Genomic DNA, 23,563 nt, shown 5'->3' on the forward strand with positions numbered 1-23,563 from the left:
GTACATTATGGAAAACACACAACCTTTGCTTATAACTGTATATTACAGAGGAAGCTTAGTATAGGAAGAATCTGTTGGCCATGAAAGACATTTTCAGTGAGGAACATTTGATAAGCTTCCAAGAAACTGCAGTATGTCCTGGGAAGATTTTGAAAACCAATGGCCCAAGAGTAAGACTTCAGGAGACAGATAATCCATTTCCAGATAAATCAGTGAAATATGCATAATATAATTTCATCAGCAAAATAATATAGAAATCCTTTATGTATCAGTACACCTCCAGTGTGCACCTCCAAGTCACATCCGAGATCAACCTGTGACAAGGCACGCAAAGCTTAATAGGATAAGCACAGGTCATGATTGGCACATGGAATGAAAGATGTAAAGCTGAAAATTTCCCACAAAGCAGTTTTTAAAAAAAGCATACCAGGCTGAGGGCTAGTCTTCTGTTTTTGAGACTTTTCCTTTTTAAACTTTGGCACTATGCGAAATACTGTGCTTCTGTTTCTTTTGGCATATTCCAAAGGAGGATCCTAAGAATGAGAGGAATTTTTTTCAAGTTCAGCGTGAAATTAAAAAAAAATTACAAAATATAAATACAGAATAAAAAGGTAGCAAAAAAGATATACCAAAAATCAATTTTTCTAAAAATCAGAAAGAAAATTCTCAAGGATAGGATAGCTTAAATGAAAAGATGAAGATGCCCAAAGATTATTCCACAAAGTGTTATGTAACCTGATCCCCAAAACATTGTTGGAGAATATTTGCAGATAAGAACTTGTATCCATTCTAATTTAGAGATAGAAATGTACAGCTTCCTAAAGGCTTAAATCAGAGGTGGGGTAAGCTGAACCCTCACTAACCATCCATTTCTCAAACCCATTCTGAAGGTCCCAGGAACATCCCTAAACCCTGCAACCTGCTGATTCTGATAACAATTTCCTCCCAAATGGCTCCAAAATCCTCAGATCTGCTCCCAATCATATCAGATTGCATCAGCTCCAAATCCACAGCATCTGGGGAAATGGCCAAGGATCTGTAGAAACCGGAATTGGGGGGCGGGGGGGGGGGGGAAAGGATTTCACTTCTGGGATTGGCACTCAGTCCTTCAGTTGCTCACCTCCCCACTGTAGAAAAAAGCATGCACTGTATCTCCAGAGAAGGCATGCATCCGATAATGGAAATAATATACCATCATAACTGGATACCTATAGTATTATATTCCTTTTTTTTTCTAGCCCATGTAATTATCACTGAAATAAGCCATTTGTAAATCAGATGTTTGTAATACGGGTACTGCCTGTAGTTTCTTTCTCTAAGCTTTTGGTCCCTTGCTCATGTTGGTACTATTTCTTGTCCATTCTAGCTGAGAATTTGTTATCATGCCTATAGTATCCACAAAGCATTTTGGAGAGTCTTGACACCTTGGGGTAGGCTCAAACAATGGATGTCTGCTGTTCAAGTAGTAGAATCTAGAATTATGAGTCTGGATGATTTCTTTTTCCCTCGACAGCTCCTGCCCCCATCAAAGACTTCTTTAGCGGAATGGAAAACCATCTAGAACTGATTTTCAGGTAACTTAAAAGGGATTTTTTGTTTGTTTGTTTGTTTTTTGGGAGGAAGTAGAGGCGAATTTAATCCTGCATTTGGCATCCAGTATTGGCGGGGTCATCCGAAAATGGGCAAATATGTACGCTCAAGGCAAATTTGAGGAGAAACAAAGAAAAGAAGAAGATAACATTTTGAAAAAGTGCCACATCTTCTTAAAATATCTTGAATTTCCAAAAAATTGCTTGCCTCCTGGATAAATTACGTTTTAGCCCCTAACTATGCAAAATGCATTACCAAAAAAGCATTTCACAGGGAACCCAGAAACGAAGATGAATATCTCAGTTCTTGTGGGTTTTTTCGGGCTATATGGCCATGTTCTAGAGACATTTCTCCTGATGTTTCGCCTGCAGAAATGCCTCTAGAACTGGCCATATAGCCCGAAAAAACCCACAAGAACTGAGTGATTCCAGCCATGAAAGCCTTCGACAATACATTGAAGATGAATATCTGTAGTGTTCGCTATGAACACTTTCAACAGAATAATATGGTAAGCTTTGCACATAACAGTTGGCTTGCACTTGAAAAGAAATTTAAAGTATGACTGGAGAAAGCAAAGACATTTTCCAGGTGGTAGTAAATAATGTGATGGTTTGTTTTGAATAATGTCAGCGGACTGGCTTATTGTAGGATTTAGCAGCAATTTACAATACTCTGCAAAAATAACAATACTTGGAGAGATGAACATTATATATATAGGAGGGTTTTAGGGTGACAGTGTAATTGAATTTACTCATTTAATAAATAGAAAGCAGACTTAGAAGTGTGAATTTCACCCACCGGAGCCCCCGGTGGCGCAGTGGGTTAAACCCCTGTGCCGGCAGGACTGAAGACCGACAGGTCGCAGGTTCGAATCTGGGGAGAGGCGGATGAGCTCCCTCTATCAGCTCCAGCTCCTCATGCGGGGACATGAGAGAAGCCTCCCACAAGGATGATAAAAACATCAAAATCATCCAGGCGTCCCCTGGGCAACGTCCTTGCAGACGGCCAATTCTCTCACACCAGAAGTGACTTGCAGTTTCTCAAGTCGCTCCTGACACGACAAAAAAAAACCCACCTCATCATCACTTAGTTGTAGAACATGACAGAGCCAAGGAATTTCAGCAAGCTTCCTTAATTCAGTTTCCAGGCTTTGAACAGCTGTTGAGAGTAGCTCTTCTTGAAGAGATTCTAGCTGCTACAGAAATAAACCACAAGATTATATCAGCGTTGTGTCCTTTAGAAGCAAATACCTAACAGCCAGCTTTTACAATAAATATGTTCCATAACATTCAAAAATTGAGATCAATATCTCACCATCAAATTTACTGCTTCTAGAATTGTAGCATTTGCTTTTTATTAAAACAGATATGGAATTAAAACATGAAGATGAGCTATTTAGCAGGCAGATGCCACATTATGGCATGTTTCAAAAGTAATCACAGGAGGGATTTATATTGGTGTACTCCCTCAAACTCTAATATGTAATCCAAGCTATATTTAAACAACTGATTTCCCAGGTCCTGAAAGAAAGTGCTTCTTTTCCAGACTAAATGGACTCATACCTCTAGTGGGAGAGTTAAAAGGTAGCACCATTCAGGAAGCTGGCAGAGGACACAATGTTTTGTCATGAAAGGAATACCCAACTAAGGCCCTCCTTGAAGATACCATTCAAGTGCCGTTTAAAGAACTCCAAAGTTCATCCTCCTCCTATCTAAATTATTCTACTGTCAAACTGTTCTTACAGTAGAATTCAAAGACATAGCCACATTCGCCTGGAATATCGGCATGCAAAGGGATCTTTTAGCATCTTACTTTTGTGCTAAGAAAACTTATGCTACCAAATTCTTGCTCTGAGTTGGTTTCTAAGATGCTGTAAGATCCCTTTCCAGTTCTTCCTGTAGTAAATAGTTCTTAAAGTTTAGATGAAATCTCTCTCTCTCTTCCTTTTTTCCTCTCTTTTATTTTGCAATTTGAATCCATTGGTTTAAGTTTTAGTCCTTGGAGCAGAAGCAAAAAAGGTTGATTCACATCCTACATAGCATCCCTTCAACTATTTAAAGAAAGCTATCTTAAAGTTATCATGTTGTGAAAAGCAAAAAATGAAAAATACACATTTACTAAATGACTATGAACAACCAATTTCTATTATGACTCTCACTTTAAATATCTCCATTACCTAAGTTGTCTTAATAGTCAGTAAAAATATATCCAATTTTCATAGTATTTAAGTAGGAATATTTTTACCTTCTCTTTCCCCCTCTGCCGAGAGTCATCTCACCCACTCCAGCAAGCTGCCCTGTTCAGTCATCAATCCCAAGAAGCTAGGGTCTACCTTGTCCCCAAGATCTGTCTCCATTCTCCCCCAATCCACCCAAGTTGATCTCTCTCACCCTCCTTCTCCCTTTCTCATTCTTTCTTTTAAAAATCCCCAAACATACTTTAAATTCTTCCCAGACAAAACTTTTTCTCTGAAATAAAGGATATAGCAGGAATAAGCACATGTACGTAGTCCTAGCTATCACTTCCCTTCTCAACCTTCTCTTCTCCAAACTAAGTCATTCCACATAATGTTTAGTTTCTAGGTTTTGATAATCTTGGTCATCCCTGCTTGTTGATATTATTCTTGAACTGTGGTTTCCAGAACTGGACCCAGCATTTCAGGCAAGACCTGATTAAAGAAAGCTGAGCAGCACTTCTACTTCCCTTTATCTGGGCACTATGTTCCTCTTGAAGCAGCCCATAATTACACTGGTATTTTGGCCTCCATGTCACACTGTTGACGCGTGTTTATCCTTTGTTCTACTAAGACCCCTAGATCTTTTCACATGTATCATTTCAAACCAGTGTCACCCATCCTATATTTATACCTTTCATGTTTCTAAATATATTTATCCATCTTCAAATTCATTTTGTTAGTGTTGGCCCAGTTCTCCAATCTGTCAATACCATTTTGATTCTGGAGTTTTAACTACTCTAAACTCATTTGGTGACAATTGGCAGTGTGCTTTCTATTCCAAGTACAGACTGATTGTTTTAATGATATCTTCTAGAACCTTTCCTGGTATTAGCATCAAATGAATGGTTAGTAGTTGCTTGTGGTCTTCTTTTTTGCCATTTTTTAAGATGGGGACATTTACAATTCTCCAGCTGAGGAGACTTCTGCTGATCTCCAAGAATTCTCAAAGAAGTTGGTCACAATTAGATTTGCATTCACATTTTAAAAGGGGTGGGATTGGTGGAAATCCCTACACACGAAAAGCTATGGATGCTGTAAAGAAAATAGTTAAGTCTAATCTCTCTATAGAGTGCTCATTTTCCAAATATATGTTGACACCTCAGAGGACTCCTACCATACCTATTTACTGGTTTATTTAAACTGGTTCCATTGGTTAACTGGAGAAGTACTTTCTTCACTGGTCGGCCAGACAGAAATGAAATCAGAGTAAAGTTAACAAATTTCAACAAATGTTGAAACATCTATGTATCAAAAGTAGCTATGGAATGTGCACCATGTCTTTTGTCTAAAGCAAATACTGTATAGATTGGACATCAGTTTCTATCAAAAGACAGTATAAAGTGAACAAGTAAAAGCACTGTTCCTATCAACATCTTACCAAAGGAACCTTCCCAATTAACAAGGATTCAGTTTCATTATGCAGTGCCTTCATATTGACAGCTACTTCAAGGGCTGTACTTCTGGTGAGGCTCTGTGGGAAGAAAGTATGATGACTAAAAACAAGCCATAACCCTAGATGGGGAAATACATCCAATCAAAACAAATGTAAATCGTGTTTTCTATCAGAATTTTAATCAGACCTGCACAACTTGGGACTAAATGTCTTTGGGCTGGAGATAGATTTCCAAGTGAACATAGAATTTATGATAAGGGATTTTGCAAATAGATCGTATTATAAAAAGGGGTAATTTCAATTAATTGATATTAATTGACATCTCTACTTTTTATAGTTTGATCTATTTGTAAAGTCCTTTATAATTAATTATATTAACTGCTTATTACTTAAGATTTTTCTTCATCATGAAATCATATTAAAGAAATACTGAACTGAGTATCTGATTTTGGAGCTAGACACTCATGTAACGTGGGGGAAGTCTGTGAAATGAGGGAAGGGGAGACGACCTGACATTGTTGCCACTCATTGCATAGTGGACATCAGCTCGCTGTTATGTGGCTGCACTTGCTTTGTCCTCGTTCCATGCCAGTAACAACCAAAACACGGCGAAACGATACAATGACTCTCACTCCTCTCAGACTAGAGACATGCTGATGATGGTCAATTACCATGGGTCACGTGACAAACGGGAAAGAGCATAAAGTCGCAACATGCCTGCTTAGTTACATCATGGGCACAATAGTGACTACTGAAAGACAAGTTAAGCCAGGTGGCACCAGATAACACCAGACACAAGTTATAAATGGGGAGAGCACTTGTTACATCTTTACACTCTTTTAGATCCTCTTCATTTTTCATGGGCTAGCTTTGTCAGGCTGTAAGCAGCCCACGGGCCACACGTTGTACAGAACTCATTTAAATAGAGTTTTCTCATTTTTTAAACATTTTTGTTTAAAACCTGTCTTGCCACATTTGAAATAAATAAAGATATTATAATGGATACTTTCTGTATTTAAATCAGAAAGGGCATTTCTTTCATGACAGGAAAGCTAATAAGTGTGGAAGATTTCACATAGCAAACTGATTGTGTCACCTGATGCAAGTTACTGCTTCTGTTATTGTTAACTTCTGCCATGGTATCTGCTGTCCTTCTGTGATTTTGTGTCATCTTGTCTGAACAGGTTGGGGGTGGGGTGAAAGAAGGAAAGGAGGACAACAATTGCCCCCACTGCCTGAGCTGTAAGGCATATCCTAGAGCAGTGTTTCTCAACCTGTGGGTCCCCAGTCAGTTTACCAGCTGTTAGGATTACTGGGAGTTGAAGGTCAAGACATCTGGGACCCACAGGTTGAGAAACACTGTCCTAGAGCCTCACTGCGTATCAAAACTAAATGATATACCTTAAGTATTCCTGTACTGTTTAAACTCTAGCTTTCAGGTACTTTTTGAAGATAAAGGAATATTTTTAACCAACATAGCAATGAATTTGACAAAAACGGTGCAAGTGTTAATTGTTACTGTTTTATTTACGTTAGATGTTACATATAAAGCATCAACATTTTACTTTACCTCAGGACATCTTAGACTGGCTTTGTTTAAGGCATGAGAACATGCATTTACAGCATGAGCCAATTCTTGTTCCAACAAGGTGTGTATTTTTGCAGCTTCACAGATTCTGCAAGAATTGAGGGCACAGCAGAGAGATAGGGAATTAGGAATGCATTGGCTATTGATCAACTGTTTGAAAAAAATCTGACAAAAATAACACAAATCTATATCATTGGTAACGTTTTGGTAAGACTATAGCAACCGCAACAGGCTTTTCTGAAAATATCTCTAATTTACAAGGTACAAGTGCAGCTCAAAGTGTTTTCAAGCAAGGCCATTGGACTGAATGAGAAAGTGCTCTTAGGAGTCAGAGTAAATTCACTGCAGACAAAGTCACCAAGATGAACTGTGCTCTTTATGGGGAGGGGGGGAAAAGAAAAAGGCTAAACTTATCATATCAAGATTCAAAAGTTTAAAAGAAAACCCAAACAGTACTAAATAATCTCTTAATATTAGCACTACTTTTGAAATTTCAAAATGTTTTAAAATGAAAAGTGACATACAAGCATTGCAAGCTAAATAAAGGTGTAACAAATTGAAGGCATTCAAAAATGTTGGAATAAGTTGAACACTAAAACAGAAAAAATTCTTCTGATTCTACTTAGTGATAACTTCCTTTTTCAAAACAAATAATTAATGAACAAGACCCAGCATCATAGGCATTAGCTACAATAGTCATCTCCTATTCTAACCTCTTAGGCCACCTTAAAAGCCAGCTAGTTGTCCTGAGTGATGGCCTTTTGGTGGTGCTGGTGAGTTGATGTGATCAACCCCTTTCTTCAACAAAGAATTGCAATAGGACCCTACAGAGGACCCTGCTTCTGCTTCTCACATTATTACTGTATTTACTCAAATATAATGCACCATTTAATGTATTATGCACATTATTTTGAAGGTGCACATTAAAATGGATTTGTTATATAATTGTTGCCATTGTTGTTTTCCAAAGATCCAATGTGTGCTGTGACTGACAACTACTTTTCTCTGTGTTTGGTCAATTTTGCAATGCACCATCCTTATCTTTACAGCATATGTAACACATTCTAATAACATGAGCTATTCTAATGCACCATCAAATCGAATGTGTATTAGACGCAAGTAAATATGGTATTCTTTTTCAGGAGAGGCGCAGTCAAACCATCCTACAGTACCCCATTCTCCAGTGCTTCAAAGCTCAGTCGCTTGGGACAGTTGGATGGCTTTTGAGAAGGGTCTCAGAGACATTTATAATCATCGCAATGGGTATCACAATTATTAATACTTGTATGGAACTGCTACACAACACACAACTGATTAAAGGATACCATACAATACAATATCTCCATATTAATAAAATGTCAATAAGTATTCTTCCCCATCATCCCATCCTCAATACCTGGTAATCAGTTCTTCGGCCGTCTGAGAACATAGCTGAATCTGTAAAGCCTCTTCCTCAGTAGCCAGTTCTACCGCCTGCTGAGGATACAGAGGTGACCTCACAACTGGTTTGCAGGAATCACACTTCTGCTTGTCTTCCCAGGACTTTAGTGTACTCTCAAAGGCCTGTTTAGAATTGAATTATGGACATTATGCACACATCAATTCAAAATTTATTTTTTTAATAATTATTCAAATTTTAATAGTTTTTTATTATATTTAATAGCGCAAAAACTAACAATCAAGATCTAGTTTTGAGAATGTGGAGATATTCATTTTAACACTGAAGACCTGAGAGAAGGGACTAAGACATCTGTCTCAAAATCACATAGACACACAGACACTGATCAGTTTCAATATCATTTCATACTACATACACATACAATATTTAGAAGTTTACATTTCAGCTGACCTATTTATGTTCTTTTTTCAGGTGTTGCTTTTTTATCAGAGAAACTTGAGCTAAATCCCACACAAAGGGAATTTATATAGCAAGGGATAATATACAGGCTAGGACATAAAGATCTCCCATATTTCAAGGGACCACTGTGTGGGCTGTAGTGGGGGTAGAGAGGTAAAGGAGGTGTCATTTGGTAGGTCAGGCTCTGCCATTTTCAGTACCCATCATTGGACCGATGAACATCAGGGATTTTTGTTCAAATATTATGAGAACAACAATTCTGCAATAACAACACAGGGAGGTTTTTGTACACACTTTGTGTTTGGTTGAAATGAATTTGTACTACATCAGAAAATGATTTTGCTATGGATTTCTAACTTTTGAGCAACTGGATCCACACTGAAAAGAAAATCCCTGGTAGACCTAGAGTTAGAGGCCAGAAAATGAGGAAGCAGGAAGGGCATCAACTCAGCAACTGCCAAGGTATTCCAATCATAAGTCTGCCATGGTACTGGGGATATCAAGTCAGAGTTTGAGGATTATTCTGCATGCCGATATTTACAAAATCATTTGTTTGAGATGATTTTCAAAACCCATTGAAACAAAAATGTTTTATGTACTTTTCAAAAATATATACAACTTTTCTTCAAGATAGCTTCATTCATTTTATACCCTTTCAAAATGTTGGAGATCTTTATGCCCCACCCAGTATTATACAAAATATTCTTTCCATTCAGCTTCTTTGAATCCCAATCTGGCAAAAAGGCAGGATATACATTCAATAAATAAACAAGTAAAATACCCTGTCTCTTGTTAGCATCTGTGCTCTGTTTTTATGCACAATTTTAATAATTCCTGGAGGCTGGATCCATGCCTCTCCATCGACTTGTACTGGGACGCCTTCATCTCCTAGTATGGTGATTTTTACTGACCGGCACTGAAAGAGAATAAACAGATTTTAAAGGAGACAAATATGTTCACATAGCAATTCCCACAAAGACGTGTGGTTATTTGCAGCTATGGCTTCTGTCCAGAGAAATCTCAAGGGCAAAAGCTCTTGCATTTTGGCATTTATGATGATTTGTTACACACTTAAAATGAAAACAAAAAGTCAAGACTTGACTAATGTGTACTTTAGGCATCTCTTGAACAATCGTGCCAGTTCATTTCTTTGCTTCTGGAGCAATACATACCTGAGCTATCCTGTGGTGCTGTAGCTTAATGACACGAGAAACTGCCATCTGCATGCTACCAAAAACTGCAACAACTTCCAAGATCTTATCATCAAATGATGGGGCCCCAAATATCTGATGGCAAGGGGAAAGGAAGCATCAGTTTGGTTGGAAGTCTAGAGGCAAGCTCAGACCTGAGTTTTTTCCGACGCACTCTGTCATTTATCAAAGGTGCTTAAATATTTACAGGATCAATGTATTTTCAGGTATTCAGAGTACATACTCAAACATATAAATCAGTATTTTGTAGACATCAATGAAGAATTAGAGTATTTGCCATGCAATGTAAATTATAAAGTCGAAGACAAGATCACATTTGAGCAGGCATGGGGAAACTTCGGCGCTCCAGGTGTTTTGGGCTTCAACTTCCAGAAACCCAGCCAGCTTAGTGACTGTTAGAAAGTGTAGGAGTTAGAAGTTCAAAACACTTGGAGGGCTGACATTTGTTCATGCCTGCATTTGAGGAACCTATAAATATCTAGAAAGCAAAAAAATTATGTATATCAGTATGCTGAAAATAAAAAAGTGCCATTAACACTAACAAAGCTATTTCTAGCAGATGTTTCATTTTCACTCATTTTATAAAGAAGTGCACTTCTGATTCTCGAAAAGAACAGAAAAATTTCTGTTGGGAGCTGAACATTGTGGCCAAATAAACTTCCGTGACCTTTTCATGATCTTGTGTTTACTCCTGCCTATCTCACTGAGCACAGAAGTACTGAGTTCCTATTCTAGCTAGAGACAATCTCTGAACTCATTCTGCAACTTTGTTCATCAAACTATAAGATTTTTTATTACATTTTTCTTAAATTGTTTTGTATCCTGCTTGCCCCCCAATATGGTATCCAAAGTAGGTCACAATATAACAAAATAGCTAAAACAATATATGGCACAATTTTTTAAAAAATTGAACGATCAGTTAAATTAAAATATTTTTAATTTAAAACAATGGAAGCACAAAAGCACACTTAGCCAATGAAAATATAATACACTCCTTCCATCCCAATCAGTTAAAGACTGGTGGTCTGTTTAAATAGGGTCTTAAACCATTTGAAAACTAAAGTAAATATTGTGTTTTTCAAACATATTAAAAAGATCAAGCTACTTCTAACCTATTCGTTGAAAGTAAATAAATTTAGAACTCTTAAAGATTAAGTATAATACCAAAGGGTCGGAAATTATTGATATATTCCTTCATTCCAAATAGTGTAAAATAATCCTTTTTAATCAATGGAAAATTATGGCTTTGATTCATCCCTTTAAAATGTATAAAAGCTACATAAATAATAAATATGTATGAATTTTTAAAGAAAAGATTTTAAAATATTAACAAGGAGTCTTGACATTTGCATGTAAATTATATTTTCTTAGTATAATAATTCTAAAAACTGGCCATACAGCAAACATTTATTTTATACTCACATCATCCTCCTTGGTGCCACCCCAGAAATTAGTCCCACCAGCATAACTTGGGATATTCAAGACAGCTATACCTTGAAGACTTGGGAGGGGTATATATTGTCCATCACACTGCAATGCAAACATTACCATATATAATCACTGAAAATGATCTGTCATTCCAAACCACAGTTGATGATAACTTTGTCTACTTTCTCATTAGTCAAGATGTTCTATTCTTGTTTAGTAAATCTACTTGAGGCATCAAGTCCCTTCAGTTTATTCAGTTTCATGCTCATCACGCATTGCTACTGGAGAAAAGAAATTGAGCAACAAAATCCTGCCATAGAAGTGATTGACTGGAAAAAAGTCCCAGCAGCTAAAGCAAGAGATTACAGTGGAAGCAGAATGCTCCAAAACTATTAGGCAGCATTTTTACTCCAAACAATGCATCCACATAGAGCACTAAGCATGAGCCAAAGATCTGTCTTTTGAGAGCTGTCCAAAATTTGTAATTAGTACAGAATGTAGTAGTTAGATTGTTTCCCAGGGTTAGATTCACTGAACACGTGACTGCTCTTTAACATCAACTGCCCTTGCACTGGTTCTCAGTCTATTTATAGTCACAGTTTGAAGTGTCTGTCATAACCATAACTTAGGAATTAACAAAGTGCAGACCTCCAGATATTGTTCAACTGCAACTCCCCAAATTCCTCAGTACTGGTTGCTGAGTGCTGTAATCCCATAATATCTAGATTGCTGCCTTTTCCCCACCTGACTGAGTGAATAATACTGATCATCCACTAATCTTTATGAGTGGATACCTTCTAATATATTTGGATTCTGGTGAAGTTGATGCAAGGCTTTTGCAGTCCTTGCTCCCAGGATTTGTAGCTCCCCATGTTGACGCCCTTCACTGCTCAGTGGCATGCAACCAAATTTTATCACAGTACTTGATTTTAACAGGTCAAAGACTTAGATGCTCACTGATATTGCTAACTCTTATTGTTAAAGCTCCATTTTGATCTGTTGATTCTTTAGTTGTGGTTACATTGTGCTTATGTCTTTTAATTCTGCAGTTAACTCCCTTTAGTGGTTCATGTTTTGATCTGGAAAACCAGGATATATTGTACACATTTCTAATTAATAACAAAAAAAGGAATTGATTTGATGCAGTCTTTTGAACCATATGTCACAGTAATATTTGTGCAGTATAGACCAAAGTTAGACATTTTCTATCAATCAATGTTGAGGTATTCTTACATTATGGTGAAAAAAGCAATAGCTGTACAGGGCCATTAGAAGAAAATCCAACTAACACACTACAAAAAAGCAAATGTACATAAAAGAACTGAAATGTTGAGACAGGGAACAGAGCTGAAGCTCTGTGTCTCAAGCCCAAATTTGATAGGGATATGGCTAGTCGTGGCATACAAATATTACCTCAAGCTGAACTTTTTGCTCTAAGTTTTTGTAGGTCCGTTGCAGTAATTCTTTTGTACCAAGCACACCATACCACATCATGTTTTTTGTCCTGCTTCTAAAAGGAGAAGAAAAGTGATCACAGTGAGGCACACAATCAGTCATATTCTGTAAAATAACAACTACTGCTCAGACATTGAAGAAAAGCAGACAGAATTGCAGAATTACTTGTTTTAAATATCCCAATTACCTGCATTTTTCAGGGTGTTCTTCTCGCTTATTGTTAAATTCTAACGAAATCTTTGCATCTAATCCAATACCAAAATAATTATTCATGACACACTTCTCTGAATATCCTTCCCTGTTGGCAAAAATACGATGAGAGTTAAGGTAGATAGTAGGTACCACAGCCAAATTTCTAGTTCATCACATGATTTCACACTAGCTTCCCCTGCCTTGCTCTCTACATCATTCACTTTCCCAAATATGTAACAGTAACAGAACTGTGCTAAGTAGATGGGTGTTAAATGTTAACGATGCAGCAAGTAAGCAAAATGTAATGACTCATTGTTTACGCTGACTTCTGTCTTTAAAATCCTGGCTATCCAGAGAAGCTAACCAAAGTTCCTGGCTCTATAAACTAAGGGAATATAAATTATTTGAAATACTTTTGGGTTTGTTTTCCATTTTTATGAAGAAGAAAATAAAAGGATCCTGTGTATAGGTGAAATACGAATACATATCATGTCAGATCAGTTTTTGTATAGTAAATTTTATAGTTTTTTGTATAGAATATGTATAGTAAACATATTCCATTTGATGTTAGTGCTAATGAATAGCACCATACTCCATACTTAGACTATCACATGCACACCCCAAAATTTTAAGTCCTGCTATAAAATAACCACAGTGACAATCCAAGGAAAAACAAATTTCACAATGTATTAATCTGTCCTAGTGTACTAAGTGGCTTGACAACATCACTAGATGAAACTAAGAAGGACAAAAACCTTGCCTATTATTGCAACATCCAAACTGACCCTAAGGAGTGTATCAACTCAAAACATGGAGTCTATATGACAAGTGAAATATCTTGTCTCAGTCTGGTTACTTTAACTTCTTTTGTGATTTTACCAAGCAAGGTCTAGTAGTGCCAAAACAATAGCAAGCACCTTGAAGATAATCTCCCAGAAAATCTCTCTTTACTCCATGTGTTAGCAACCATTCATATGATAAGTGGTCTGCTTGTTATTGAGGTTCTAGACCAGGTGTGGGAAAAGTATGACTTACTAAGGGTGTTCCTATGAGCCTCCTAAGAGTTCCCTTGGAGTTCTCCAAGAACCCACCAGGAAAACATATTCCAAAAGAAAAACAGAGAACCATTCTATATGGTTGAATAAAAACCACAACTGAATGTAACAGCACCCTTTTAAATGAGAAAGTTTTGAACTACTGAATCCATAAAAAATAAGTTATTTTATAAAACATTAATCTTGTAAAAGATAACACTAAATAACAAAGCCAACTAAATAGGAAATAGAAGCAAGGAAGAATCTGACAAACTATTTGCTTACAATGATTCTGGATCCGGATCAATAAAGGGTGTGGCTCCAAATGGGTCAATGTTGGCGAGTAACATTTTGCTGATAATAGAGCTTCCTGCAATAGATGCAGCTAGACCTGCTCTTAGACCTGATAAGAAAAGGGAGAAATCCATTTTGTAATTTTCTCATATTGCAGTTACCTTAAATCATTTTTAGAAATTATCTCAAAGAAAATGGCAAATAAAACCATTTACTTGACACTTTAAATGAGAAAATATTCTGCTTGAGTTTTTTTTCTTTTCGGTGTGTTTAGTTTAAAATATTTAATTTTTCAACTAGAAATTCTGAGTATAAAATAAGAAGAAACAAATCAATTGCTGGTGATCCGCTATATATCCACTATAACTGTCCATCTGCTAATCTTCTTTGGGGAAGGCCTGCTTCCAAAGGAAGGTTTTAACCTGCTTCTGAAATGGCAGCAGGGAGGGGGTCATTCTAACCTCTCTAGGGAGGGAGTTCCAGAGCCACGGTGCTACTACCAAGAAGGCCCTCTCTCTCATTTCCACCAGCCGCTTGAGACGATGGTAGAACCAAAAGCAGGGCCTCTCTTGATGACCTCAGGGTTCATGTGGGCTTATAGCAGAAGATGCAGTTTCCTTACTTCTGTCTTTCCTTCTCATCCTCTTTTTTTCTTTTCCTCTCTCATCCTTTTCTTTCTTCCTCTTTCCTTCCTTTCTTTTCCTTCCTTATCGCTTTCCCTCTTAATATAATAATTCTAAAAACCTGCCCATCTTTCCTTCTTCCAATTTCCCCTCATCTTCCTTTCCTTCCCATCTTCCCATCATGGGTTACCTGATTATCTGGTACTTTCCATTGCTGGAAGATTTGGTGATCCAACAGTTTTTATTTTAAAAGAAGGAATTCTAAGCACACAGCAACTGTAATGCACACCATTTTGGAACAAATTACTAAGAGTGCATTTTTTGCGGCTGCACAGCAAGCAAATTCACCAGCAAATGCTTTTTTTGATTTCAGGGTTTTGAAAATTAAGGTCCACACTAGATTCGATGACACACTAGATTTGAGTAAACACGGGTATATGAACTCTGTAATTCAGCATCATATTCACACTATCCAATCTGTTATATTCATTCCTTTACAAAATTTCATACACGAATTATAGTATCAAACAATGTGCAGACACTTTCAAATTATGCTTAACAAATGAACCAAATACTTTTGAAATATCCTAAAGAAAACATCTGGTATATTTTATGTCAATGAAAGCAATAAATATGTTGTTACCTGGGCAAATAATCCTTGTATTAAGTACTGGAAGATTTTCTTTGCTTCCTGTGCAGGGTGGGACTGAAAAAGAACTTGTATATGAAGGAATGCGACTTCTTTGTCCACCTGGAGATTTGGGACCAATTTTAACTGTTAAAAATAATACGCAACACAAATAAAGTACTGCATATTGCATTTCCTATATGATACTTGTTATGTCTCAGAATATTCCTTTCAGACTTTAAAAACAAGACACAGTAGAAATTTGATGGCATTTCCCTTTGTTTTCATGGAAACAGAAAAATGTGGAATGCAAAAAACAAAGGACTCCCTGCACATCCAGAGCAGATCTGTGAGGTATATGGGAGCTACAGTACCACTTGAATCTATTATTTAATCAGCAGAAATCCAGTGATGGATTTATAAATAACAAACAAGGTATACAGTTCCTAAAATAGTTCAATGTCACAGTTCTTCCTCCATGGTACATGTTATCTGAGGAGCTCTTTTTAAGATAAATAGATAGACAGATATATAGACCTTTTATGTTTTGAACAAATTCATATTTGAAGCAGTCCTATCCATCTTTACCTTGGAGTGCGTCTAATGGAAATAACTAAGCAATTACTCGAATAGACATGAATAGGTCCTTCTGAGTTTATTTTTCAATATTCAATACCAGTTGCCTACCAAAAATGTGTCAGTGAAAAAATAAAATCAACTCAAATTTATGATTTAGAATTCATATGCAATTATTTTTTTTCTGTATACTTACTTGGATCAGATTCAGATTCCTTTGTATCTTCATCTTTTTCTTCTTTGGATTCTTCCAATTCTTTACAATAATCCATTGATGAGTGATTTATTTGCTCTTCCGTATGGGCATTCTGTTCATCCACAACTATAAAAACATATAAATATCAATTGAGTACTTTGACTATTTCCTACAAAATCTATCTTTTAGCGTGAATTAGCTATGGTCATGGAAAAAATACAACAAATTCTCTGTTAGGCTTCTAATTACTATTTCTCTTGAAAATAGGTAGATTTACAAATTTCACATATGAAAAAGAATGCCTGTCTCCTCAACTTGTGATTATTGTCTTGTTAAAAGGGCCGTGCCCTCATATCCCGTTCTGGCTAGATGTCTGTGGCACAGATTTAATCCCCCTAGAAAATGTGTTCAAAATCGTGGGATTGCCTATACAGTCATTCTTTTCTAAAAAATAAAGTCATACTCTCATTTCAAGAATCAAAAGTATGTAATACTAATGGGATATTATTGGGAAAATGCCCTTGTCTAGAAATGATATTTATCGGATAAATATCCTGAATCCAGAAATGTAAGTCCCAACTGGAACATTACCTGAAATCATTAGGTTGTTTGGTTATATATTTTAAATACAAACTTTCAGAGTTTTGCAGGAATGCAATGTAAGTAAGAAAATTAGGTTTGCTTACAGTAAGGACATAATGACCATTGTGTATAATAAATGTAATGACTAGTGGTGTTATAGTCTGAATTTGTAAAAAGATGTTAGAAGTAACAATACTAATTACTATTAAAATGTTACTGTTTAGGGCAGTGGTTCTCAAATTTTGGTCATCAACTCCCAGAAATTCCAGTCAGCATAGCAGCTGTTAGGAATTGGGAGCTGAAGTCCAAAGGTTGGGAGCAACTGGTTTAGGGGAACCAGAAACCAGTTTTGGAGTTCAGAAAACTGCATTGGATAGATCACATCAGCTGGTTTTGATACAGAACATATGCCATCCAGTAGTCGCTATTTGCTTGCCCACAAAAAAACCATATTTAACCATCTAGGGCTGATGTGGTAGTAGTAATATTTCACAGGGAGTCAGCCTTTCCCGTCCCAACATCCCCGTTGCCTCAGCACTATAATAGGGTTTCAAGGCAACAGTGTAGTAATGGTAGGCTGCCGTCAGGAACCACTGATTTAGAGGTATGAATGGTTGCTTCCAAAGTTTTACTTCTTAAAGTGCTTCCATGTTAGCTCTGAACCAGTTCTTCATGTCAATAAGAAAGTTACCAAGCAGGGTTAAGAAGCAAAATCAAGCATATTTATCTTCCACACCTTTTTCTGCTTGCTCAATGATGTGTCTTAGAGCTTTCTTTAAACTGTTTGCTCTCAGCATTAGCTGTTCTCTTGGCTTGAAGATCTGGTGTGAGGGAGATACAGAATTGCTTTCTGTCAACTGTTCCTTAACATCAGATAAAGATTCCTCGCTTGAGGATTCTTCCGTTTCTTCTTCTACAATAGGGGGAGCAATCCGTGGCGGCAAAGGTGCAAGTTGGGCTTCAGCATCGAGAGCCTGCAGCAACATGTTCAGCTTCTCATTCAGTTCTGAGCACTAACAAAATTATGTGGAAAAGAAAGGGGTAAAGCACATACATTAGTAAGCATGGTAACAATTTTTTTTTTAATTAAGAGCTTGTTAATCAACTGGTTTTTGTCAGAAATCATGGAACCAAAATAAGATTTTGCAAATACTGCATTTTATCGCACAATAGTCACACCCCCTTCTCAGGGGTCTCGATTTTGATGTTTTTTGTTTCCTCACATAATAGTTGCACTCCTTCCTGAACACCTGCCTCTTGGAGCAGCCCCCATAACTCCAAGGGGCAGGCATATGGATGAGTGAAGGTGTGAGGGCTAGGAGGCTTCCCTCAGGTGCCAGCAGGCACATTGGTAGCTAAACAAAGTCTCATAGCAAAAAAAAAGGAGGAGTGTCTATTGTGTGGACAGACATAGATCGCAACTGTATTGTCAGTGCTTCTCTAATATAGCATTCTCTATCACATAGTATACTATGTGATGCAGCAAGTGAAATTTCTATTAAGGTATGATTTCATGTAGATCACATAACAGATTTTTGCCTAGTAAAATATTATCTCAGGTACTTTACAATGGTTCAATGTCTCTGCTTCTCTGTCCCTGCAAAGGAAATTGTGAAACTGCTCCTTTAGTATCATGGCTTCCAAGATTCCACTTTTAGCCCGTATGTAGCCATGGAGTTATGTACAGTTGCCGAAAACCTGAAAGAGCTGCCTGATTATGCCACAGCTTGACTTCTCCCTATTTTCTCTATTTCATAATCTCCTCCATGGGAAACATGTAGGTCAATACTGTGAAACACTCTTGTCAAGATAGAGCTACAACATAGATATAATGAAGGCTACACTAGCTATTTTGGGGGAGACCTAAATGTGATTTATAAAAAATTTACTCTGCTTTCCCAAGTAAAGCTCATGGCAGTTTATAATAAATTAAAACTAACAAAACCAAACAAAAATACATTGTAGATATCTGCCTCCATGTTTTCAGTTGACTTACAGTGACTCCATTAATTTTTCATAGAATTTTTTAAGGCAAGGAATCTTCAGAGATGGTTCTGCTAGGGCTTCCTCTGAATACAGCAACCCTCCAAGTACTAACCAGGGCCGACCCTGTTTTTTGTGTATCTATACAAAGAGGAAAATCCTAAACATTGAAGAAAGTATTTCAAGGAAAGAAATATATTTCTTACTTTAATGGCCATCGCGTCAGTTTCAGAATTTTCCACTGGTCTTTCACAGGTCTTTCCAATTTTAGCAACAAAGCCTTTTACAGTTTCACATAATATCCTTTTGAGAGACAGAAAAAAATGTCAAAGTAAAGAGAAAGGACATTGATGGTGTTGAAACATTAATCTTGAATGAGGCAATAATATCGTTTTGCTATTCCTAATGAAAATCCATTAAGATTTTATCTCACAAGTGCAAAGTTCATGAGGGAAGAGAAGAAAATATTTAACCCTCTCTTCCATTTCCACTTTCTCCTCCTCCCACCCCCAGAATTGGCTTGGAGCCAGGACTAGATGCTTGCTGCTCTCCATTGTTTCCTTACTGTTACAACCACCCTGCTTTCTCACTGCAAGAGAGGGCACTTGAGATGATGGTGGTGACAGAAGCAGTTGCTTTGTTTTCACAAGAGCAAATACATTAGCAATCCCCAAGAGCAAACAAATCAGCATTATAGTCATTGGAATATTTTGAATGTTCCATCTTCTTAGAATACAAGCAGTCCCTGAGTTACAGACATCTGATTTGCAAATGACTCAAGTTCAGAATAAAGCGAGACAACTGGAAGACAGAAATCTACCCCTAGAAAGGGAAATTCACTCCTGGAAGAGTTATCATTGGGAAAAGGTGTTTCCACTGAAGCTTTCTCCCCAATCCTTGTTTCCACATAAGCCAATTTTTTCAAAATCTAATTATCACAGCTGCGCCCCTTCCCAGAATTGGAGGACCTAAAGATGGTAGTGCACAGACTAGTAACCTCAAGTTTGGACTTCGGCAATGTGCTTTACCTCTATATCAAGTTCAAAAACTCCAATTAGTTCAAAACACTGCAGCCAGATTGGAACACCTAGGAGTGAGCACATTACATCTATACTAAAATCACCTCCCTTGCTGCCAACTAGTTTCCAGGCAAAGTACAAAGTATTGGTCATTACCTTTAAAGCCCTACATGGTTTAGATCCCGGTCAACTTCTTCCATATAATCCATCAATATACTTAGATCCTCTTTGGGACCCTTATTCCAATCAACCAGAACTCAACTGACAACCGTCACCTAAAGGATTTTTTCATCAGCCACTCCCAGAATGTGAAATGACCTGCCTGAAGAAGTTTGATAGCTAAACAAGATGTAAGGTTTTTTTAAAAAAATTAAAGACCCATCTCTTCTGGCAGGTCTACTCAGTTAATTTTAAACCATGAATTTTAAATTTACATCTTGCTAGTATTGGTATTTTAATTTGTGTTTTGTTTTTAATACTGTATATGGATATTATGGTTCTTTGTTTTATCTATATATTTTGACTGTGTTGTACCTCACCTTGAGCCACGAAGAGAAGCAGGTGACAAATATAATGATTATTGTTGAAAACATGGGGATTCCAAATTTAATCAGAATTATGCATTAACCCAAATTCTTTAGAACAAATATGGTATTGAGAAAATTTCATGTCCCTCTATATGACATGTAAATTTATGAAAGGCGGGGACTTACAAGAAAATGTGATTCAAACACATGCAATCTCGTACGTGTAACATCTGAGATAGATTGAGGTAAAACTGCAATTTACAACTAAAAAAAAAAGATGTGACACATACATTTCAAAGTAAAGAACTTACTTAGCTGATGATATGACCACAGAATGCTGATCAGAATCAAGGATCTTGGCAAGATGAGCAGCAATTGAATCTTCATACACTGACATCTGAAAATAAAAATGAAAATAATAACAATGCCATTCCGCTTGCAACTGCAAAATCCAGTATCTCATATATGCACAGATTTTTACCCACACACTCATATATTGTGTTATTTTAATACTAGATATGAGTGCACTCTTCCCACCCCACCCCCAATCCCAATGCAAATAAGATGCACTATAGAACTGATTATATTTTCCTTTTTAAAACGTTTTAATGTCCTATAGATTCAGAGATAGGGCAGATCAGGATTTCAGACCATGCTCCCATTCATAAACTTATATTCTTGAGTAATATTGCTCTAAACCTTTTCTCATGGAAATTCGGCCCACAGTAAATGTGTAGGCAGGAGATAATAGAATGAATTCAATCAGTCATAATCAAGTTTATTTCAGAAAATTTAACATTTTTTTTTTAAAAAAAATGAATTAGATTTTTTCCTTCAAAATATAGACTACACCAAACTATGGAAGACGAACAGGCCAAAGAATGCATGATAAAAAGGGCTAAGAATTTTGGTCATAACACACAGCTGGACCAGTGGAAACATATGTGGTCAAATGGACTGAAATACATTATATTATGATCAAAATGAGTTATCAGTGATTTATGTCACCAGAGAAGTAGTCCTGAATGTATGAAGAGCTTTCCAATGCATGCTGGAAATCCAAACAATGTAAAGGGATGTTTTATTATATGTGTGAACATTTGAAAATATTAAAAAATATATTGGGTTCAAATATATACATTAATGAAGAGATTCCAGATTTTTGCAATATATGATCTCAGCAGCAAAACTGTTATATGTACTAAGATGGAAGAATGCAGATATACCAACTATGGAGCACTTGTTTGCAAATTTGACAAGTATAATGGAAATACATAAATTGTCAAACTTGATTAAATAAGTCATGAGGGACATTTCATAAAGAAGAATAAACATTTATGGACTTTTTGCAAAAAAAGAAAATAAGAAAACAACTTTATAATTTTTGGTTTCGATGATTAGAAAGGATTGTTGTGGAAGAAAGTGAACTTGCATTAATATTAGAGAGGATAGTATTAATCTTTATGGGCATGTACTGTAACTGCCTACAGGAAAACTGAAAATCATCTATCTTTTTTGCCTTTTCCTTTCCTTTTTTGTTTTTTTTTTCTTTATATCTCGCCTTCCTGTGTGCTACTCAGACCCTCTCGAACTCCCCTCCTTGAGGGAGGAGAGATCTTTGGGGTCTTCGAGCTCAGTTTGGGATTCGCGACACCTTTGCACTCAATCCGGCAAAGGGGGTAGCTTTCCAGCTCAACCTGTCCGCCTCTACGCAGGTCCTCGTCAGGAGCTAGCTCTCAACGAGGCAGCCCCGTCGCCATGTCCACCGGACTAACCTTTATCATAGGATTGCTCTGAGAATAAAATATTGGAAACAATGTGTATTTTCCCTGAGTACAAGATATCAATAAATTACTGATAAGTAATTAATGGAAATTCCGAAATTCCTAAAGTGATAATTTTAGAAAACCTACCTGTTGAAAATCAGTTCTATAGTTGGTTATCTAAATGGTACAAGTTTTGATTGTAGAACATGATCTCAATTGTAGAATTCCCCACCTCCGTTCTGATACAACCCTTACTCTGTGACTCTTTACATATTTAGGAATAAGTTTACTGACATTAACAGGGCGTTCCCAGAAGAGACGTGCTGTTAATTTTACTTCATTTTGCAGATGTATATAATTCAATTATATGTTTAAAAAATATTATTCACCTGACACTCCTCAGACTCTTCTTCTGGAGTAACAGGAAGCACAGATTGCTTTGATGGTAATTTCAGTTCATAGGACATTATACTCCACCTGAAATTTAGATGAGTTCATATGATCAAACCTACAATTTATCCAGGAAAAATTAAATTTGGGGGGGGGGGGGTTGCAGTAACGACAGCATGACAAGAAAAGTTAGTCACCCAAAGACAATTCAGACTTTACGGCTGGAAAAACGCACACAAACAATGAAAACAGACTTTACTCACCTGTCTAACATTTTGGTGCTAGCCCGTTCTAACTTTTCTAAAATTTGAGGAAGTTGTGTATCATCATCACATGACCCTCCCCAGCCAAGGACACGGGCAAGGTCATTTCCTGTACCAAGGGGTAACACTCCCAAATGACACTAAAATCAAGGAAGAAATAGTTGTGATTCAAGTTGACTTATAAAAGTATTTTTTAATCACAACCATGGAAAAGATACATTATTTTTCTTTACTCTCAAAACCCATCCACTTTACTCTATTTTCTGCTCCCAACAAAAAAGAAAAGAGCACGTGCCTGTTTGTGCAAGCTGAGTTTATCGATTTCAGACAACACCCAACCAACACTTCCATCTCCTCCACACACGAGAATTCGGAAATTGTCAAACTTCTGAAACAATCGTAAACTGAAAAAGAGTACATTTTCTGTATTCAAATTCACATGCATATACCATATACACATCATAAAATGACAGTGTAATCTGTGTAAAAGTTGAAAGCTGATTATGAAACATTTCTCTGGAAAATGACATGTTCTAGAAAGTCTGATAAACTCTGCCATCGTGAACTTCACAGAAAAGGAGAACATCAAAGGCCCAATCTACACTGACCATTTAACACCAAACCAACTTTCACACAAAAGTTCACGAAATAAAGCCCTTAATGAACCTCAGTGCTCTGCGGTTTGTATAATTGCTATCTGGGCCTCAAATTGGTTCCAGGATTTCCTATTT

General features: G+C 36.8%; 1 protein-coding gene across 3 annotated transcripts in view; it reads right to left on the reverse strand.

Moving 5' to 3' along the window:
- Positions 1-23,563, reverse strand: part of DGKH (diacylglycerol kinase eta) — a 103,693-nt gene that overhangs the window by 12,194 nt on the left and 67,936 nt on the right. For all 3 annotated transcript variants that reach the window (XM_060769241.2, XM_060769240.2, XM_060769243.2), the window contains exons 10-28: positions 23,128-23,236; positions 22,833-22,972; positions 22,569-22,656; positions 20,725-20,810; positions 19,074-19,170; positions 17,621-17,897; positions 16,303-16,428; positions 15,546-15,653; positions 14,271-14,388; positions 12,947-13,057; positions 12,718-12,814; positions 11,299-11,406; positions 9,838-9,951; positions 9,447-9,581; positions 8,204-8,370; positions 6,790-6,895; positions 5,205-5,297; positions 2,666-2,785; positions 428-533 (exon numbers count right to left, since the gene is read on the reverse strand). In XM_060769241.2, coding sequence (XP_060625224.2) covers positions 428-533; positions 2,666-2,785; positions 5,205-5,297; positions 6,790-6,895; positions 8,204-8,370; positions 9,447-9,581; positions 9,838-9,951; positions 11,299-11,406; positions 12,718-12,814; positions 12,947-13,057; positions 14,271-14,388; positions 15,546-15,653; positions 16,303-16,428; positions 17,621-17,897; positions 19,074-19,170; positions 20,725-20,810; positions 22,569-22,656; positions 22,833-22,972; positions 23,128-23,236 — 2,306 coding nt within the window. The remainder of the gene's footprint in view (positions 1-427; positions 534-2,665; positions 2,786-5,204; positions 5,298-6,789; positions 6,896-8,203; positions 8,371-9,446; positions 9,582-9,837; positions 9,952-11,298; positions 11,407-12,717; positions 12,815-12,946; positions 13,058-14,270; positions 14,389-15,545; positions 15,654-16,302; positions 16,429-17,620; positions 17,898-19,073; positions 19,171-20,724; positions 20,811-22,568; positions 22,657-22,832; positions 22,973-23,127; positions 23,237-23,563) is intronic.

This window comes from Anolis sagrei, chromosome 3, assembly GCF_037176765.1.
Source record: "Anolis sagrei isolate rAnoSag1 chromosome 3, rAnoSag1.mat, whole genome shotgun sequence".
NCBI lineage: Eukaryota > Metazoa > Chordata > Lepidosauria > Squamata > Dactyloidae > Anolis > Anolis sagrei.